The 18,104-nt window shown below is 38.5% G+C and overlaps 1 protein-coding gene across 8 annotated transcripts in view; it reads right to left on the minus strand.

The window, feature by feature from the left end:
* LOC136885513 (transcription factor E2F3) overlaps window positions 1-18,104 on the minus strand; it is a 199,552-nt gene that overhangs the window by 149,707 nt on the left and 31,741 nt on the right. For all 8 annotated transcript variants that reach the window (XM_067158111.2, XM_067158107.2, XM_067158113.2 and 5 more), the window contains exon 3: window positions 3,098-3,236. In XM_067158111.2, coding sequence (XP_067014212.2) covers window positions 3,098-3,236 — 139 coding nt within the window. The remainder of the gene's footprint in view (window positions 1-3,097; window positions 3,237-18,104) is intronic.

Here is an 18,104-nt window from a genome sequence, read left to right on the forward strand (position 1 = left end):
TCTCCACACTCACAGAAAACCATCTGTGGGTAGCAGTGCAAGATGTGTGGGTCCAGATCCCTCCAGAACGATTCCAGCAACTTGCCGAGTCAATGCTTTGCTGTATTGCTGCCGTTTGAGGGCTTGCAGAGGAGCAACTCGTTACGAACATCACATTCAGTGTCTTCCCATGAATTTTGGCCAGTCAGTGCACATGCATAGGAAACTGATCGACAGCGATTTACCATGTAAGCATATATTGATAGGCGGTCAGTAGAAGTTCAAAGAAACATTGCTGATAATTACATTTTCCTACCAGGGCGACTGGCACGTGACTAGAGAACGGGAAACCCACAGTAATTTGCCAGATGACATGCAATGAGGTAGGAATATGCATATAATACGAAGGTGAGCAATAAGCCATGTTCCGAAAACAAAGTTTTCCTAAGATCATCTGTTAAGAAAGTTTCTTATTCAATTTTTACATCCCGTTTCACTAACACACATACCAGCCCCATGGTGTAGGGATAACAAGACTAGCTCTTACCTAGAGGACCTAAATTCAATTCATGACCAGATCGGGAACTTATACCGGAATTAGAGGGCTGGTTCAAGATCACTTAGCCAACGTAGGAATGACTGTGGAACTGACAAATAGCGTCTTCAGTCTCAAAAGGAACTTGAGGAAATTTTAACACAAGTCCTTCAAAGACTAGCAAAGGAGACAAAACGACTAAGCTTTGAGTATCCTTTTTGTTAGCGTGCCCCATTGCAAACATACCGTACATTTATCCTGGAAGTGGTTTAACGTGGTACGAACACCTGGAATGTTTGTAGTGACCTAAGGATGGGGAAAAGGCTAGGCTTTGGATGTAAGAAGATGTGGCTTTAATTGACATACAGTCCCATCATTTGCCTGAAGGGCTGCCAACATCAAAATTCAAACCCAAAAACCTCCAGATGCAGTCCTGTAGCTATGTGACCTAAAGTATGGAGCCAACACGTCTGGTATCCCATTATTCTTTCCTTTGGTTTTATTCCAAAATGAGTTTCCAAGATCTGTGTAGAGAGGATTGTCAGATGTAAGGAAGTGTCTTTCACTGACATATTAGTAAGTAACAAAAAAGAGCAACATCAAAGCTTACCAAGAAGTGACCTTCGGCCACCTTAGGCACACCTAAGTTCTACAAGAATTCCTGCCCGAGAAACTGACCAATCGGGCAGGAATTTGTTTAAAATCTATTTCTTCTGAAAAGAGGATTATTAGAGACAGAAGCAGCAGTGGCTGCAAATATTTTTATGAAACACTCAAGGAGTCAGCTGCATGAGGTACAGCACCACTGAAACATATGCGCTTCTATAGTTACGCAGAAGAGATTTTCGGTCTGCTCACAACGAAAGGAAGCATTAAATAAACTTTTGGAGCACTTAAATTCCATTAACAGGAAGATCAAGTTCACAATGAAAATAGGAAATGAATGTAAATGACCTTTTCTTGATGTGCTAGTGCAGAAGAAGAGCGATGATATATTTAGCAATGCAATGTACGAGAAACCTATACATTCGGAAGGGTATCTTCGCAAGTCCTCAGCACCACCCCTTCCAAAAAGCTACTCCCCTATGAACATTATTTACAAAGGTTAATAAACGTTGTACGCGCAGATAAACGCTGGAGTGCAGTAAGAGAACTGACAGCATCATCAAAGAGACGCTTTGTCTTTTGCTCTGTCAGCAACTGTTTCATGCTAATATGCATTAAAATGATAATACTTGGGAGAAGTTGAGAAATGTGTATTGAAAAGCATCAGTGTAAAATCCACGTCTGGATTTCAGAGAATCCATGGAATTAAGTGGGAAGAAAGGTATGCAAACATTATTCTGAACCAACACACAATAACGTTAGAAGGTTAAAGGCATAACTAAAGCAAGAGAAAGCAAGTACATGCTTCTAGAAGTGAGTTACATGTCAAAATGAAGTAAATTAAAAAAAAAAAAAAGAGAGAACATGTTAGAGTAGAAAAAAGTGTGAGCGTAACTCTACAATGGATATACCCTGTGAAAACCCTTAAATAGGTGGAGGGGTTCCCATCGATTACATGTTAATGCTGTCGTTTTAAACAGTTCAGTTAAATAGTTTAGATTAGTCCCCTACTCACCTGAGGTCACAAAACTACGAATTTATTTTTATTTATTTTATTTTACATTTTATGGCCTTCATTGGATCACTTTAGTCAATTATAGAATGGATTATTCGATTCTCTCTCAGCCACGTACTTCTCCATTCTCTCAAATCTTGATTTTCTCACATCGTGTGAAATCACTCTTCCCATGGTTTGTCCATCTTGCTCTGTAGTCTGGTGTCTTATGTTTTTGGTCACAAAGAGATAAGAATTTGAAACGAAATGCAATAATTTTAATATACCTCAGTTCTTAAAAAAAGTCATTGAAGAAAGAATCACTAAGACTATTCTGTCATCAGCATCAGCAACCAAAAGGGTAAACACACATTTAAACAATCTTCATCCTTAAGTTGATGCTAATTCGTATGCTAACATGACAGAAATTCAAACAATACGACACTACTCTCACAATACGAAAATAAGCAAAGAGCTTCACCAATGACATTCTCTGTAGTTATAAATATATTTCATTAATCTTTATTCAGTTTTCAATGCATCGACCTCTGGATTATTTTCCCACTTGGCTAATTAACTTTCTAAAAGCCTAGAAAATGCACTCAGGATTATAGCATATTCAGGGGGAAATTTTGAACCTAATATAGTAATGACTTCCACAAAGACACTAACATTTACAAAGGTTTGTAATATCTGGTGCTGTAATGTCCACTAACGCTTCAAAGGTTGTCGGCGATGCAAGGATGGGAAATGTTAGGATTGGGAAGGAACCACATGTGGAATTAAATTAAGATACAGACACAGCATTAACCTGGTGTGAAATGGAAAACCATGGAATACAATTTCTAGGCAGCCAATGGTAGGAACGCAAGCTTACAGTAACGCAACCCTAACCACAATGCCTACTAGCTCACTTGATTCTGTGTAACAGCTTAGAATCATCACCCAGCAAAGGATAGCACACGCACAAGGTAAATTCTTACCCTTGGAGACCGGGCTGGAGAAGGACGACACAGAACTGGAACTCGACACAGTCCGCAAGCGTTTGGTGGAACGTGGAGTCTTGAATCCACCATCATCACTAGCTGGTGAGAAGTCCAGGTTCAATCGTCTTTTCACAGTCTGCACAACAATCAGAAATAAGGAAGTACATATATTAGTTAACATTATGCGGTAAAACATTTCCGAGTGTTAAAGTTAACCTGTGCCAATAAGATTGGAATGAAATACCAGGAATCCCAAGGAGACATACAGTGCAAGGAGAGCATTAACAAAACGTCACATTCTTCCTAAGGCACTGGGAAGATATGAGAAAGTAAAAAAATTGCACTATTGCTTGACTTCATGGTTTCAGTAAGAGAAGAAAACAATCTTTGTACTACTAATTATACGAGAAAGAACACCCTGAATTAGGATTCATGAAAGGAAGATGGACAAGAGAATTCACAAGCCCCTAGGAATCCCTTCTCAATGGAAGCGAGAAAAATAGATTAGACCACTTGTGGCTGAGTTGCTATGGACATATTCACACAGCAGTAACATTCAATGCATGGAACAGGTAGACTTTGTCACAATCATATTCTGCTCCTTTCTATTGTAAAGCTTTTCCGCTCTGAGTTCCTTCTATACTTCTTTCCTTATATTGTCCTTTCTGGTCTTTCTAACCATACTTCACTGTCGTCTTTTTGTTAGTGGCCCAGTCTCCGCTGCAAATCAGTTTTGGAAAGTAGTACATTTTATGCATCACCTTGACACTTCATTTGACTTCCTTTCTTCACAACAAGTTACTCAACACACTAGCAGAACGCAATTCCCTATTCATTTCCTTTACCAATCTCCATCTCCTGCACTATATCCTGCATTACCTCCGCGAGTACTAGAAGCCTTCCACAATTTCCAGATTTTGTCCCTTCATTTTAGGAATTCCTTTACCTCCTTCCCTTACTCCTCTAGTTAACACTATTGCCTTACTTTTCTCAAACACTGATTTCCCATCACTTTCAATATCACTCAATCCGTTGAACTGCACTTGTACTTCCTGTCTGGTTTCTCCGCACACCACACTATTATCAGTAGGGGTGAGGGGGCAATTGTATGCATCTAAGGCAAAACACCTGTACAAGTTACTAGGGTGGATCCAAAATTTCTACAATACTCCAGCATGATCGGAAACATAGTTAGGAATACGGAATGTTGAATACAAGTACACACGTAGTAAAGTTCCCAAGTCTTGTAAGAAAATACAGAAATTGGTTTTGCGCACCATTATCCACCCATGTGGGGCAATGGCACGCATTCACTTATTTCACCGGAGAAGAGATAAACATCGTTGTTTGTACTCCTCAGTGGCAACCCAGACACCACTTCTTCCATGTAATCATTATCATCATTTAGACAAAGTTCGTCACATATATCATCTGACGAACACTGTTGTCTTCAAAAAGTACCTTCTTTGTCTTCATTTTCTTGAATTTGCAACTCGAGTCTTTTTGACAATCTTTCTCTTTCTTTCTCTCCTTTTCTTCTGTTCCAACTCCTCTAATACTAACTTTCTGGATGCGGCTGTCAAAATTTTAGAGTGGTGTTTAGGTCTAGACCCTTGTGTTTTCGAACAAAATGTTAATGCTCTGATAGGGACAGGAGAGAAACTGATACAAAAACAATTCTGTTTTCCTTGCAGAAATCCACGTCAGGAACAAGTCCTCATTCATTTATCCTGACTGGGAGCACACGTAAATACTTCGTGGAGTGCCTCCACATGTTATTGCAGTGGAAATCCTCACACCAGAATATAAGCTGGTCGCTGTCCCTACTTGCTTTTGACCTTTGCAGGCAATTATTGGAGGTGGCTTCTGAACGGTTGGAATGCTGGTTTTGTCAATGTTATAAATACGTCACGTAGGAAACTTAAGTTTTTCACTGACAGTCAAGGGATTATGATAACGACTGTCCACTTCTGCTTTATTAAGTGATAAAATTCTGCTTACGCTAGTTGCTTCGTGTCTCCGCAGACTGAGTTCTGGGTTTCTTGCCAAGAAACCTTGCGCCCAGTCCTTGCTGGCCATCTAATTTATTAGTGTCGTTAAAATTGTTAGAAAGATTGTTCCTGTCCTCAAATTCTAGGCAGCACGACGTATTTCAATCATTGTCATGCCGTAAAATAGCCTAGCCATCTTAAGAAGACGAGGAGATAATTGTACGCACTGAAGAGATAATGAGACCCAGCGTGTACGATTACCCCTTTAGACACTTTCACCCCTTCTGTCCTGCCACTTTATAACCGATAAAGGAAAAATGGAAATCACCTGTGCATCACAAGATATCGCATTTCACGTTAAGAAAACTGAATACTTTTGAGAAAAAGTGGACAATTTAGTACGTACATTATATAAATTCAACTCCTGATGTAAGATGATGTAACAAAACGAATATTTCTGCACAGCACAAGAAACATACGCAACTCAGGCTGACATTCTGCTCACATCAATGTTATGGTGACTCTCTATTAGATTGAAGCCGATTACAGAATGCTTGCTACCATGGCAGGGGATTTAGTGGGGTGCGTCCCATTGCCCCTCTCTCCCCTAAACAGAACTACCTGCAGCTGTCTCCTTTCTTCACCTTCGTCTCCTTCACAATTTCGTCCATAACCATTATCAATAAAAGTGACAACAGCACACTTCCTTGTCGAAGTGAAGTTTCAATCCAAAACCACTGTCTACCCCACATGTCTAGGCACAGGTGAAACTATTTTTGTACACTGACTGCACATATTCAATTATGTCTCCCAAATCCTTTCAACTGCATTACTTTCCACACCACTATGCAAATATTTCCTAAATCAAGGAAGGTCACCCCCATATCTCCTACATATTTTCAATGTTTTCCCATTAAACAGCCTATTACTGAAGATTGGGTCAAGTGTTGGATGTTGCATTTTGAAAACCAAATTCTTCTTTTTGTGTTAGCCATACACCTTTCTTCTCATTCTTTTCTCTATCATAAAGTAAAATATATTTGGTATCCAATATACAAGTGCAATTTCGAGATAATTACGATTGTCCTTGTCCCCTTCTTAAGGGGACTTGTGAGCCAGTTTTCATGGAAAGACGGCCAAACCTTCTGATATAAGGAATGTTGAAACTTTTCCCATAGCGCCATTTTTAAAGCAGTGGCGGTGATTTTAAGATTGCTGCGCGCCATTATTCAATAACTAAGCACGGCACGCCTACCTGTCTCATGTACTGGAACACTACGGATTTTGTTTTCCATGTCATTGCTAACAAAATCCACCTGTGGAAATGGTCAGGAAAGTGTCTTGACATCTAAGAACAGAAAATTCTCATACTTTACTACTGTAGACAAGTATACACGGGAATGAAATAACCTGTCATAAAATATTGAAATAATTTCCTTTAGATTTCGAGTTTTATTTTCTTCATGCCATCCATATAACTTTGTTATCAGTAATTAAGTAAATAGAAGAAACTAGTAAACGAGTTGTTTATTCAAATACTATACTTGCATCCTACAGATCTTTGACATTCGCTCCATATTTTTGAAATAATTGTTGTTGTATATTGATCTGTGACAAAGGCAATATTGTTTGGAGTGTGTCTTATTATTCCTGGTTGGAACAATACTGCCTATTTACCAGAGATTGGCCGAAGATGCCTTGCTGGAGAGGTGCAAGAGAGGAAAAACTCAAAAATGACTAGAGTCTCCATAGCAATATATGGCTATACTGCCCTAAAAAGGTGTTCGTTTCAAAGAAGCTGGAATTAGCAGTCACAAAAGGAGTGAGTGAATTTAACATGGGTTGAGTGAAAATATTAGAAGTGGTGCATGACATTAGGCAAGAACCTATGACAAGTTCTTCACTGAACTGTGAGCAACGTGATCACAGCCGTCTTCCGTCACTGCAGAAAAAGGAGCCCCCCAGGAGAGATACCTGCAAGGAAAAGGAGAAAACTGCAAAATGTGTCCTTAGAAGAAAGGATGAAGAGGTCTGTGGGCTGTACATATGGTACAGGGCAGTTCTGATATAAGCAACTAACCACCCAAATTTATTTGCTGTTTTCTCATGAAGTATTTCTGTTACAGGTATTGTGATTTTTTTAAAAAAGGCTCCCTGTATTGGATATGTAAATATGTACTAAAATTATAATTAGCTCTGGATTTTTATGTCAGTGAAGAATAACTGCATTATTTGTGCTTTCAAATATAAATAATTTCTGACTTTTGGACAAAAAACAAACATTTTGATTCTCTCTCCTGATTCTCATAATAAAGGCACATCAAATTCAAAAGCAATTTCTAATTATGCATGTATTTAGGTAATGTTTACCAAGTATGGATGAAAATGAGTGAAAACTCCATCCCAAGGAACATTTTTTATGACCCAATGTTTTTGATAATTCTATTGTTATTTCAAAAACTATTCGAGCAATCAAGTTAAAATTCAGAATGTGTTCTAACTATAGGCATATTTACCTGTGGTTAACATTTCAAAATGAACCGTCCAGTAGTCTCAGATTTTCGAAACTCACTCATGGGTCCGCTTAAACGCATGCGTTACTCCTTTACTCGAGCACTTACATACCTTATTTTTACCTAATCTCAATAATGTGCGGCTGTCACACTGTAATTAACACTGATATCTTAACAGAATAAAAACTTGTAAAGTGACCTCAAGAGCTTCATAATAAGTAGAAAAGCAAAACATGGAAATGCCCTAGATTTAGAAGAGAGAAAAAATGTAGAATGTCAGGAGTTTGGACTTTAAAAATATGGTAAGCCAAATCAAAAGTGCACAACACTTGCATTTTACCCTTGCAAGTGCCTTAAATCAATTTGGCAGTTGAAGCAGAAAGCGAACACTGCTGGCAGACCTATCTCTGACAGGTAGTATGCTAGTGGAATGAAGAAGTGGGGAGGGAAGGGACGTAGATGCTTCTTTTGACAGTTCACTGGGAAGTATGGTTAGTAGCTTGAAGCATACCATTTCATTGTCAGTGAAAATTCCAACCGTTTGTGCGCTATATGAGTTACGCTGGCAGTAAATTTTAATAACAATGTTATTCATACGTTCCACTAACCACTATGGTTTTCGGAGATGCCGAGGTGCTGGAATTCTGTCCAGCAGTAGTTTATTAATGAGTTAATGACCCAACGCATTTTAATTGAGCACCTTCAAATAATTCCGGATTGAGACAAGACTGAAGCCACCCAGTTGGGCTCAAAAGGCCAGTGCTCCACCGTCTCAGCTTCTAAGCCCAGCCCTGTAAATTTTAACCCAAAGTTTAAGACAGGGGATAAACACAGTTTGCTTCCTCAGTGTTTACAGTTTTAGGACGACTTGAGCTGAAGAGAGTAGGAATAAAATGTGAGACCAGTATAGGAGAGAACTTTGGGGAGTATAACAAGGAGTAGCACATGCAAGAGAAGTGCCATACAGGACGGCCAAGAGAAATTGAATTGAATGGAAACACGAGACTGAAAGCAGTTCAGTTGGCAGAACCATGGTAAACATGGAAAAAGCAGAAACATGTAACGGACATAATGATATTGATAAGTTTGTTGTTCAATGCACAATCCAGGAATTGTACATTCATTAAAGAACAACTGCATAACATCTAAATTACAGCCTGTGTTACAAGAGAAGACTGGATTCCAAGGAGGGCTGCAGAAGTTTGAAAAGTCCTGTAGAAGAGTTTGGTTTTAAGTTGAAGACTAATCCTAATAATAAATGATTCAATGGGTTTTTAAGTCACACTACTCAATAGTTTTTGAGACACTGAGGTGCCAGAAATTAGACCAGCAGGAGCTTTACATGCCAGTAAATCTACCAATGAGGCTGCTGTACTTGCTTAAATTCAAATACTACTGAACTGAGCTAGGATCGAGCATGCTAATTTGGGGTCAGAGAGCCAGCATAAGAAGCTGCGAGTATTTTGCCTTACAGGCATAAAGAAGTACAAGGACGAAGGCTGTCCAATCATGTGTGTGATGACTCAACATTTATACAAAGTAACTTGTGTATGTGTATGTTGGGTATTCACCCCGAAGACTGGTTGAATCCTCTACAGCTCCACTAACAGCTGTCATGGATAGCAAAGGTGTCACTGAAGAGGCATACTAGGGAAATGAGTGAGGTAGTTTCCCATTGCTTACCTCACTGAGCCAGAAGCTGCTATTACATATCAGTCTGCCAAGCCCACTGAAATGCATGCAACAACCAACCCTATGAGCAATATTTTCACACCATTCGTAACAGGGACTGGCTGCATAAGAAACGGTATTACTAGAATCGCTCATCGGTCACTTTCATATCGTCAAAGCCAAGGATGAGATAGACAGGTCAATGAAAGTAACAAATTTACTCTAGCCCATACCAGAAAACATTGTGGACTGTAAACACTAAATCCCGCCAGCAAAGCCCGGACCTCGAGAGATGATTCTCTATACTGGTGGAAGGAAGGTTTAGTCTGCCACGTGCGGCATATTAATCAAACAAGAATTTTTTTTAAGTTAAAAGAAAACTTGACCTCAAGCGAAGAATGACTAATTATTCTCTATACTGGTGGGAGGAGAGGTTTATTTTCCCATGTGCGACATAATCAGCCACACAAGAAAAGTTTTTTTTTTTTTGTTAAAAGTTGATCGCTAATTTGAAACCTTATTCAGAGCTGATTATTGACAACTCCTCACATGCAGAAAACAATGCCCCGATATGAATTTCTAATAAGATCAGGATGAAAAACCGGCTGCTGGATACACACATTCCACACTGAAAGTTCAATTACACAAGCTTATTCCACAGCATAAAAACAAGCCACAAAACTTCTGTAATTCATGAAATAATAGCTGCTGATGGACATACAGTACTGAGATTGCCTCTGTACCATGCAGATCTAAACCCCATACAGGTCACCTGGTCTAAGCAGTGGGATGCTTCTAATAACACCTGTAAAATAGCAAATATTCACAGATCTATGGAAAGGTGACTTGATTAGCATTTTTCCTGGGAACCGATTTTATTTTACATAAGACAAATTGGTCTCATTTAAGCGGACACCTCGAACTCCGGAGATCGCCATTTGTCCCATACACTTGATTTTAGCGGACAATTTACATGTTGCAGGACAATTTAATACGCCGGACCACGTCATCCTTTCTTTTAAAATCATTCTTCAGGCATAAGGAAATCCCTTTTGAATGTTTGTACTATATCGAGTGCAAGGGGAGAGAAGGTACATCGGAATGCAGTTCTACCTAGTGGTGTATAGGCCTATTCCGAGAATTCTAATTGCCCAGAAATGCTGCCAGAGACTGTTGACTCACAAGTTACCTGGGGATTTTCTTCCCCTCTTGCATCATTCTGTTCATAACTCGGATTGTCGCTGATAAGGTCGAGCTCAGGTAGTCAACTTGAAAAGAAAAGGACAGTACAGACGCCAATTAGTGAGACAGAAATACCGTAGCATTTCAGTTGTCTGTTTTACATGAATAACAAGGGATTACTGCACGAAGCTTTAATATTTGTAAATGATGTCCAATCAGTTATAATAACTCTCTATAAAATAGTAACAGAGAAATGACATAGATAAACATTAAGATATGTATGCTTATATTTAAGGTGTACGTTCTTTGCCGTTAAAATGTTCGATTAATTTTTACAAACTTGTTTTAGCGGACACCTCTTGAAACGGACATTTTTCATCGGTACCAACGGTGTCCGCAGAAGGGAGGTTCGACTGTATGACGGGTCATGTTTCGTCTAACTTGTAGACATCATCAGCCGTAAAATATTCAAGAAAAAGCACAAAAAGACAAGCACAGAATAACACATTGAAATAAATCGGGTTGCTGAATACATCAATTAAAATAGTGAGGCTGTTCTAGATTGTCCCGAGCACAAACATGCAAAAGTTGTTGATGAACATACTTAAAATTATACTAATGAGATGATACAATAAAACTTGGTATTAAAATTCTTCTTGAGGGTGCTGTTGACATGCAATATTCAGGTCCGTCGGTAAAAGCTGATAATTAGGGGCACAATGTTATTTCTAGTAGAAAAAAGACGATCAACGAGCATGTGTAGGGAATCCAGTGAGATGATATAAATATCGTCTAATTGGTGCAGACATTTCTTATTAAAAATCAGGTGGAATATCTGATCGTATGACGTATATAGAAATACAGTGAATGGCCCTAGAATAAGGACTATTGTAATTAGGCAAGTTTTATTGTATCTTACGATATAAGAATGAAGAAGAATATGGCACATCTGATTACTTGCGTTCTCGCCTCTCAGGAGTACTTAGCTTAGCATGGATGATTGTGGCTGACTGAAGACAAACTATGGAGATCGTGTGTCATCAGTTGCGCCGAAACATACAGGTATAGGGCAGCAAGTATTCAGTGTCCAAATGCAATGTGCACTACCACGGTAACAGAAGTTCACTTCAAACAATCAATGAGTCCCAAAAAGCATTTCGTGGACCAAAATACTGCAAGTTTCCGAAAATAGAGGAGGATCTGCTTAAATCTATGATTTCGTAACGTAATGGTTGATATGCTGTTTCTCAACAAAAAATGCTGCATTTTGAAGGACAATAAATAGCTGCGGCACATGGAATCCGTATCTCTGATTTGAAGGTTAACCGAAACGGGGATGATTACGTAGACAGAATTCTCTTCGAAGAGCAACTTTATTCCTAAAATGCTGAATGATTTCGACGAAAAAGTAATTGATTTTCATCGCCTTTGAATTGAGAAGCATAAACCGAAAGAATATTGGCTCTCCCAAATAGCAACCGGACATCAAAAGGCATTCAGTTTCCATATGCCACAAAGTTGAACAATCGATAACTAGGGGACAAGGAGCGTTATCCTATGCACAACCGCAAACAAAAACAGCAATGTACTGCAATGCTTGCTGTTGATGGCAGAAAGCGTGCACCTTACGTTGCTCTACAGTATAAAGAAAAACAATGCCTGAAATAAAATTTTCGTGAGGGATCTACGTCCGTATAAAAAAAAAAACCCGGGTGGAAGGACACGTAACTCGAACAAGACTAGATAGGAATGGTTTTGAGTCCCTCATTCGATGCCCAACCTTTCATGTTGGACAAGTTCTTTCCTTTTGACAGTATGTCATTATTATGCACTTACATAAATGGTACTTTTGAGTTCATGTTTATTTCACTTCAGGACGTATTGCCAGCTCGTAACTGGAAGGATATTTTCCAGGTGCCGATACTTGAAATACACGTGTCCAACTGGCCTCACGTCCGAATTTTACAACGACAGTAACGGAAGATGAATTGAACCAGTTGTGTGTATATTATATTTGATATACCTTTTGAACGTCAAAGAAATGTAAATAATTTTTAAAATATCTGAATTCCTATAATATACACATCCACAATTTTCGCCTGGATTTTTAGTCAAAAGTGTGTTAATTACGCGAGAACATATAGGACAGGAGAGTACTCTTTCACCTCTGCTGTTTGTGGCAGTTATCAATGCCCTAACAAAGTACTCGATGTAGGAAATAAATGGAGAGTTAAATATCTCACATTTGCTGATAATGTTGCTATCCGGGGGAAGGCACGGAAGTGAATACAAGACTAGCTCAACAAATAGGCAATCAAATTCGACAATTTTATGATGAAAGTGAACAAAACAAAAACCAATGCCATGGAAATGAGTACAGATAATACTGGTTGCCAAATACAACTTGATGGACAATTCATTAGACCCATACAAGAATTCAAGTACCTTGGGCACATGGTCTCAAACAAGGGTGCAGCAGGGCAAAAAGCACTTAAGAAAATGGCTAACAGATCTAAGTTCTATAACCTCTGGGAAAAGGTACTCCATACAAAGAAGATGTACTTGCATTGTCCCCACACATGCCCTACCCGTTTCTACTACAACATCCCTGTATGCCACCCTTTCTCTTTCAGTATTCATAATCTTCTTACCGTTCAATGGTTGGAACTTTTTACTTATTTTCTACCTTTATTCGTCTGCAAGCAGATTTAACTTACTCAATCCAACGCCTAGAGATACTTGATTCACTACAGATCGGATAGTAAACTGTATTATCAAAAATTTGCCACAATACCTGCACATTCCTAACAGATTTCCTGAATTCAAAGTTGGTTTTTGTGGAGTCTTATGGATCTTATGCCACTACCCTCCCATGTACAGCAGCGAATAGGCTTATGCTTGAAGAATATATCTGTAACCGCTAAACCCAGACTAGCACAGAAGTCTACCAAATGCTTCCGATTTGTACTAGTTTGCACATCTTCCCCACTGTGTAATGCGCTTAAATATGGACTAGCTATGGCTGAACTAATTGCCATGCTGGTAGATATTGCTAATTGTATGCACGCATACACCACAACAGGTTGTACAATAGTACAAAATAAGCGGTGAAGAGGACCAACTTAATTATCGTAGATAAATGAGGTAAACCACGCAATAAAAAAAGAAAATTAGTACTTGAAAATATTTGCAACAGTACTAGTTTCAGTCTATTGATATTAGCCATCAGCCACAATGCCTTAATACACTTCGAATAATTGGCCAAACATAAAAATAGATAGCACAAAACTTGAAAATAGTTATATCTAATATTCAATATAGTCACTCTTGAAGATGTAACTACACTTAAAAATTCTTATGATCTGTTGGTATACTTCAATAAATATAAATCATTCTTGAAGATCTACAAATAATTCGTTGAACACTTGCGTAAAATTAAAATGGGGGGTACGCTGATATTAAATTTGATATCGGTTGATTATGTTATGAAACAATGGTCAAACATGTATAACATGTATATAACACCATTTTTAATTAGCTAATTTTACTATTTAACTTTCTTCACTAGGCTGAAAATGACCTGAAGAGGGACTACAGAATGTGTATCTAGAATTTCACTCTAATAAAAAAAAATTTTTTAGGTATTGTAAAAGTGGAACTTTTAATGTTAATATTTTTAACCCGGGAGACATCTCATTAAATTTACAGCGAGAGAAGTCGCACGCGGTTGAAAAGACCACACCTATGTTGTTTCAGATAACTCGATACACACCGGTTTCTTGCATTCCTTAGTAATGATTTTTGCTAATTGTTTACTTTGCTCTTGTTATTGAATAAAATACAGACACAGACTTATACATCATCTTTCATGTTAAGAAACCTATCACAGCTTTTATTTCTGCCAATGTTGCATCATTAGCATTTGTCTGCCTAGAATAGTTTGCCCTGGATTTTCTTATGAAGTTAATTTCCTCCAAGACGCTGCTAAGGAAAATTAGCTCCCAAGATCCCAGTATGGTAGTGGCATGTCGAGTTTGGCATATCGGGCCTGACAGATGCATTACAATGCTCCTCCTTCTAGCCCTTCCTCTACTAGCACTAGGATTTGGAAAATAATTCCATCTTGTTTCACAATTTCCACCAATGTACTCGAGTAGCAGTTAATTTTGATTCGGGTCTACTTGAGAAATTTCATCCTCATATTCTGCAGACTCTTCAGAAGCACTATCGTGATCACCGATTTCTATATCAGAGGTGCCACCCTTTGAAGTAATCCTATTTTTAACTGGCGCACCCCCCCTCCCGCCGCCGTTGTAAACGTTCAAGTCAAATCCAAAGCACCCCACTTGCCCTTTCCTACAGCAATCTGTTCTAAAGTATTTCTTCTTCATCTTTTATGACCACATAGGATCACTTCAGTCAGTCCATCGTTCAGGTCGATTTGAAGGGATTGTTTGGGCTTTGCGGTCCTCCCATTACTTCAAGACACTCCGATCTTCGTGCCCTTTCCTCAGTTGAAAATATGCGTGGTGTTGGTTTGTTCTGCGTAAGGGTAAAGCGGAGGTTTGTATTCTTGAGTTTTGAATTCAAATTTATCTTATTTGTGGTGTCTTCTATTGTAAGGTCTATTTATTTCAGATCCTCTCTTATTTCTCTGATCCATTTACATCCTGTTGTGGTATTTTGAGACGAGATTGTGTCGTACTAGTTGTTTCAGAAGTCTCAAATCCTGCATCCTCATGATATGTCCTAAGAATCCCAGTCTCCTTTTACACATAGTATCTGCAATGGGTTCTAGCTCTTTGTATACGTATTTTTAGATATTAACCGCCACTGTCCATCTTTCTAGTATTTTTTGTTGATGCAGGTTCTTCCAATCATCCTTTCAATTCTTGCTTATTCAGGTAAAGTGTTTCTGCTGCATATGTAGCTTTTGGTTTTATAACTGTGTTGTAGTTTTTAAGTTTTGTATTAATTGATAAGACATTTCTTATTGTAGATATCCCATATCAATTTTTGTGTTTTAGCTGATCTATTTGTTCTTGTTTGGATTGAGATTTTTTCATTTAGGTTATGTGTTATTACTTCTCCAAGATATTTAAACTGAGTTACTATATTGATTTTATTACCATTTATGGTAACTTCTTTTAGTTGTGTTGGTTTTTGGGGCATAATTTGTTTTTTCAAATGATATTTTGAGGCCAATTTTATTTGCAATGTTTTGAAGTTCTAAAATCTGGGTTTTTGATTCTTTTATGTCCACTGCTAGCAATGCTAAATCGTCAGCAAAACCTAGGCGTTTGTTATGATTTTTCGGCCAATCTTTATTTTAGGGGGACATTTCCTAAACCATTCCCTCATTACCATTTCTCAGCACAATTAAATAATAGTGGTGAGAGCCCATCTCCCCGCCGTAGTCCAGCTTTAATTTTGAATGTGTGATGTTTCAACCCTAAACTTCACTTTTGTTTTGGTGTTGGTGAAGAGTCAATTTTATCTTGGTTAATTTGGGGTGTAGTCCAAGAGAGATTCTCTATGGATGCAATCATAAGCTTTCTTGAAATCTACAAATGTTATCACCATATCTCTGTTTCTTCTCTTGTGTTATCAACTTAAGACTCATGATCCTATTAGGACAACTCCTCCAGGGTCTGAAACCTCCTTGATATTCTCCTAGTTATTTCTCAAGAGTTAAAGGATGATTATTGAAAATATTTTGTACGTTATGTCTAGGAGCAGGATTTTCCTGTAGTTATTCGGGTCGGTTTTGTCTCTTTTGTGCAGTGGGTGAATGAGGGCTGTTGTTCAGTGTTCTGGTAGTGGTTCTTTAATCCAGATAGAGACAAGTTGCTGATGGAGGGCAACTTTTGCTGATGTTCCTGCATATTTCCAGATTACCACAAAGGTCTGATCTTCTCCAGGCACTGAATAGTTTTTTAATTTATTCAGAGCTTGGTAGAATTCCTTTATAGCAGGGGGGGATTGATGTTCTCTAGTGGTGTTTTTATTGGGGTGGCGGTGTCCAAATGAAGGAGTTCTATAGCTACCTCACAATTTAAAAGCTTGCTAAAATATTTAGCCAGAATTTCGACACTGTCTTTATTGTTATGAGCCAGCTTACCATTTTCATCCATCAGTAGGGTCGGGGTTACATACTTTTGGAGTTGCTTTCTGAAGGTTTTGTAGTAGTCCCTTGATTGGCTTTTATTGAATTGTTCAATTAACTGCAGCGTGTCCTTATGCTGTCTTTATTCTCTGTAAGACTTGGGTAGTTTCTTCTCAGTGTTTTACTAGATTTTGATAGGATATTTCTGTTTTTTGGGACTATGTAATAGCAATGCCCGATGTCTTTCCCCCGCTGTTTCATCACATTCACTCTTCCACCATTAGTGTTTTTTACGTGGTTTAATTGGAGCCAGGTCTTCTGCAATTTGTTTAAGGGTGTGTATTAAGTCTTCATGTTTAACTGTTATTTTTATTTTTTCAGTTGCTTTCTGGTAATTTTTGTTGATCAGCGGGGTAGGAACGATTTTTCTTTTAGTTTTAAGGCCTTGCTTTTGTTGTCTCCTCTGGGGAGCGAGTTCAATTTTAATTTTAACTACGCAGTGATCTGAACCAGTGTCTATTCCTCGGAGGACTTTGACATAGATCTCTGTGGTGGTATATGTCCATGCAGATGTGATCCAGTTGCCATTCTCCTTTAGTGTAGTCAGGCTGTTTCCTTGTTTTGAGGTTTCCTCTTAAAACATGTAGAATTTGAGATTAAATTATGGTTTCTACACAGGTCAACTAGTCTCTCCATTTTTATTTGTTTTCTTGTGTGCTGACAATTTTCCAATGATGTCACAGTATTTTCTTTCTCTGCCTAGTTGAACGTTGAAGTCTCCTATTAATAATTTTACAACACGGTGTTTGGGGATGTCTTCTATGGTCTGGTCCAATAGGTCCCAAAATCCTTGTTTCCTCATGGTCTTTTGAGGAGTTTTTATCATTAGTGGGAGCATGCGCATTTATTGTAGTATAGATTTTATTAAGATGCCTTTCAGCCGGTGAAGTATTCCTTAAAAGACCTTCCATGGTTGACTGTCAAAGTGTCGCCTGTGTGGGACAAGGTCCCGAATTACAACTCTGGATGTGATCCAGTGAGGTGATAATGAGGCCGCTCCTCTGGAGTACGGACACCTTGTGCAGCCGCCCCTAACCTGGAAAACAGACGCTGCATAATGAATTCCAGTGGCATTTCCTCCACTGTGGGAACCATCCCCCCAAAAGGGCTCATTCGCCCGAAGCCGTTGGTCCCCTTAGGGAGTAAGGTTATTTCCCGCGTTCTAAAGTATATCATATTACAATATAAAATTTGCTCATTTCCTGTTAGTTCTGAAATAAAAAATATTTGTAGCTTGTTTCGCACCCAGCAGTGTAGGCTTTCTTGAAACATACTTCCCCCTGAGATGACATTTTCGTCTTCAGAACCATAAGTGATTCCAGTGTGGATGTACTTAATGTAGGCCTGAATTCTGTCAGATTTTTCCTAACTCTGAAAACTTTCCGTGGGCGAGTTACTATGAGGTACACTTAGTACTGCGAATACATCATTACGTAAGGTTTTATACTTAATTTGTCCACAATCATTTTTAAGCTCTGCAA

The sequence above is a fragment of the Anabrus simplex genome, chromosome 14, assembly GCF_040414725.1.
Source record: "Anabrus simplex isolate iqAnaSimp1 chromosome 14, ASM4041472v1, whole genome shotgun sequence".
Classification (NCBI taxonomy): Eukaryota; Metazoa; Arthropoda; class Insecta; order Orthoptera; family Tettigoniidae; genus Anabrus; species Anabrus simplex.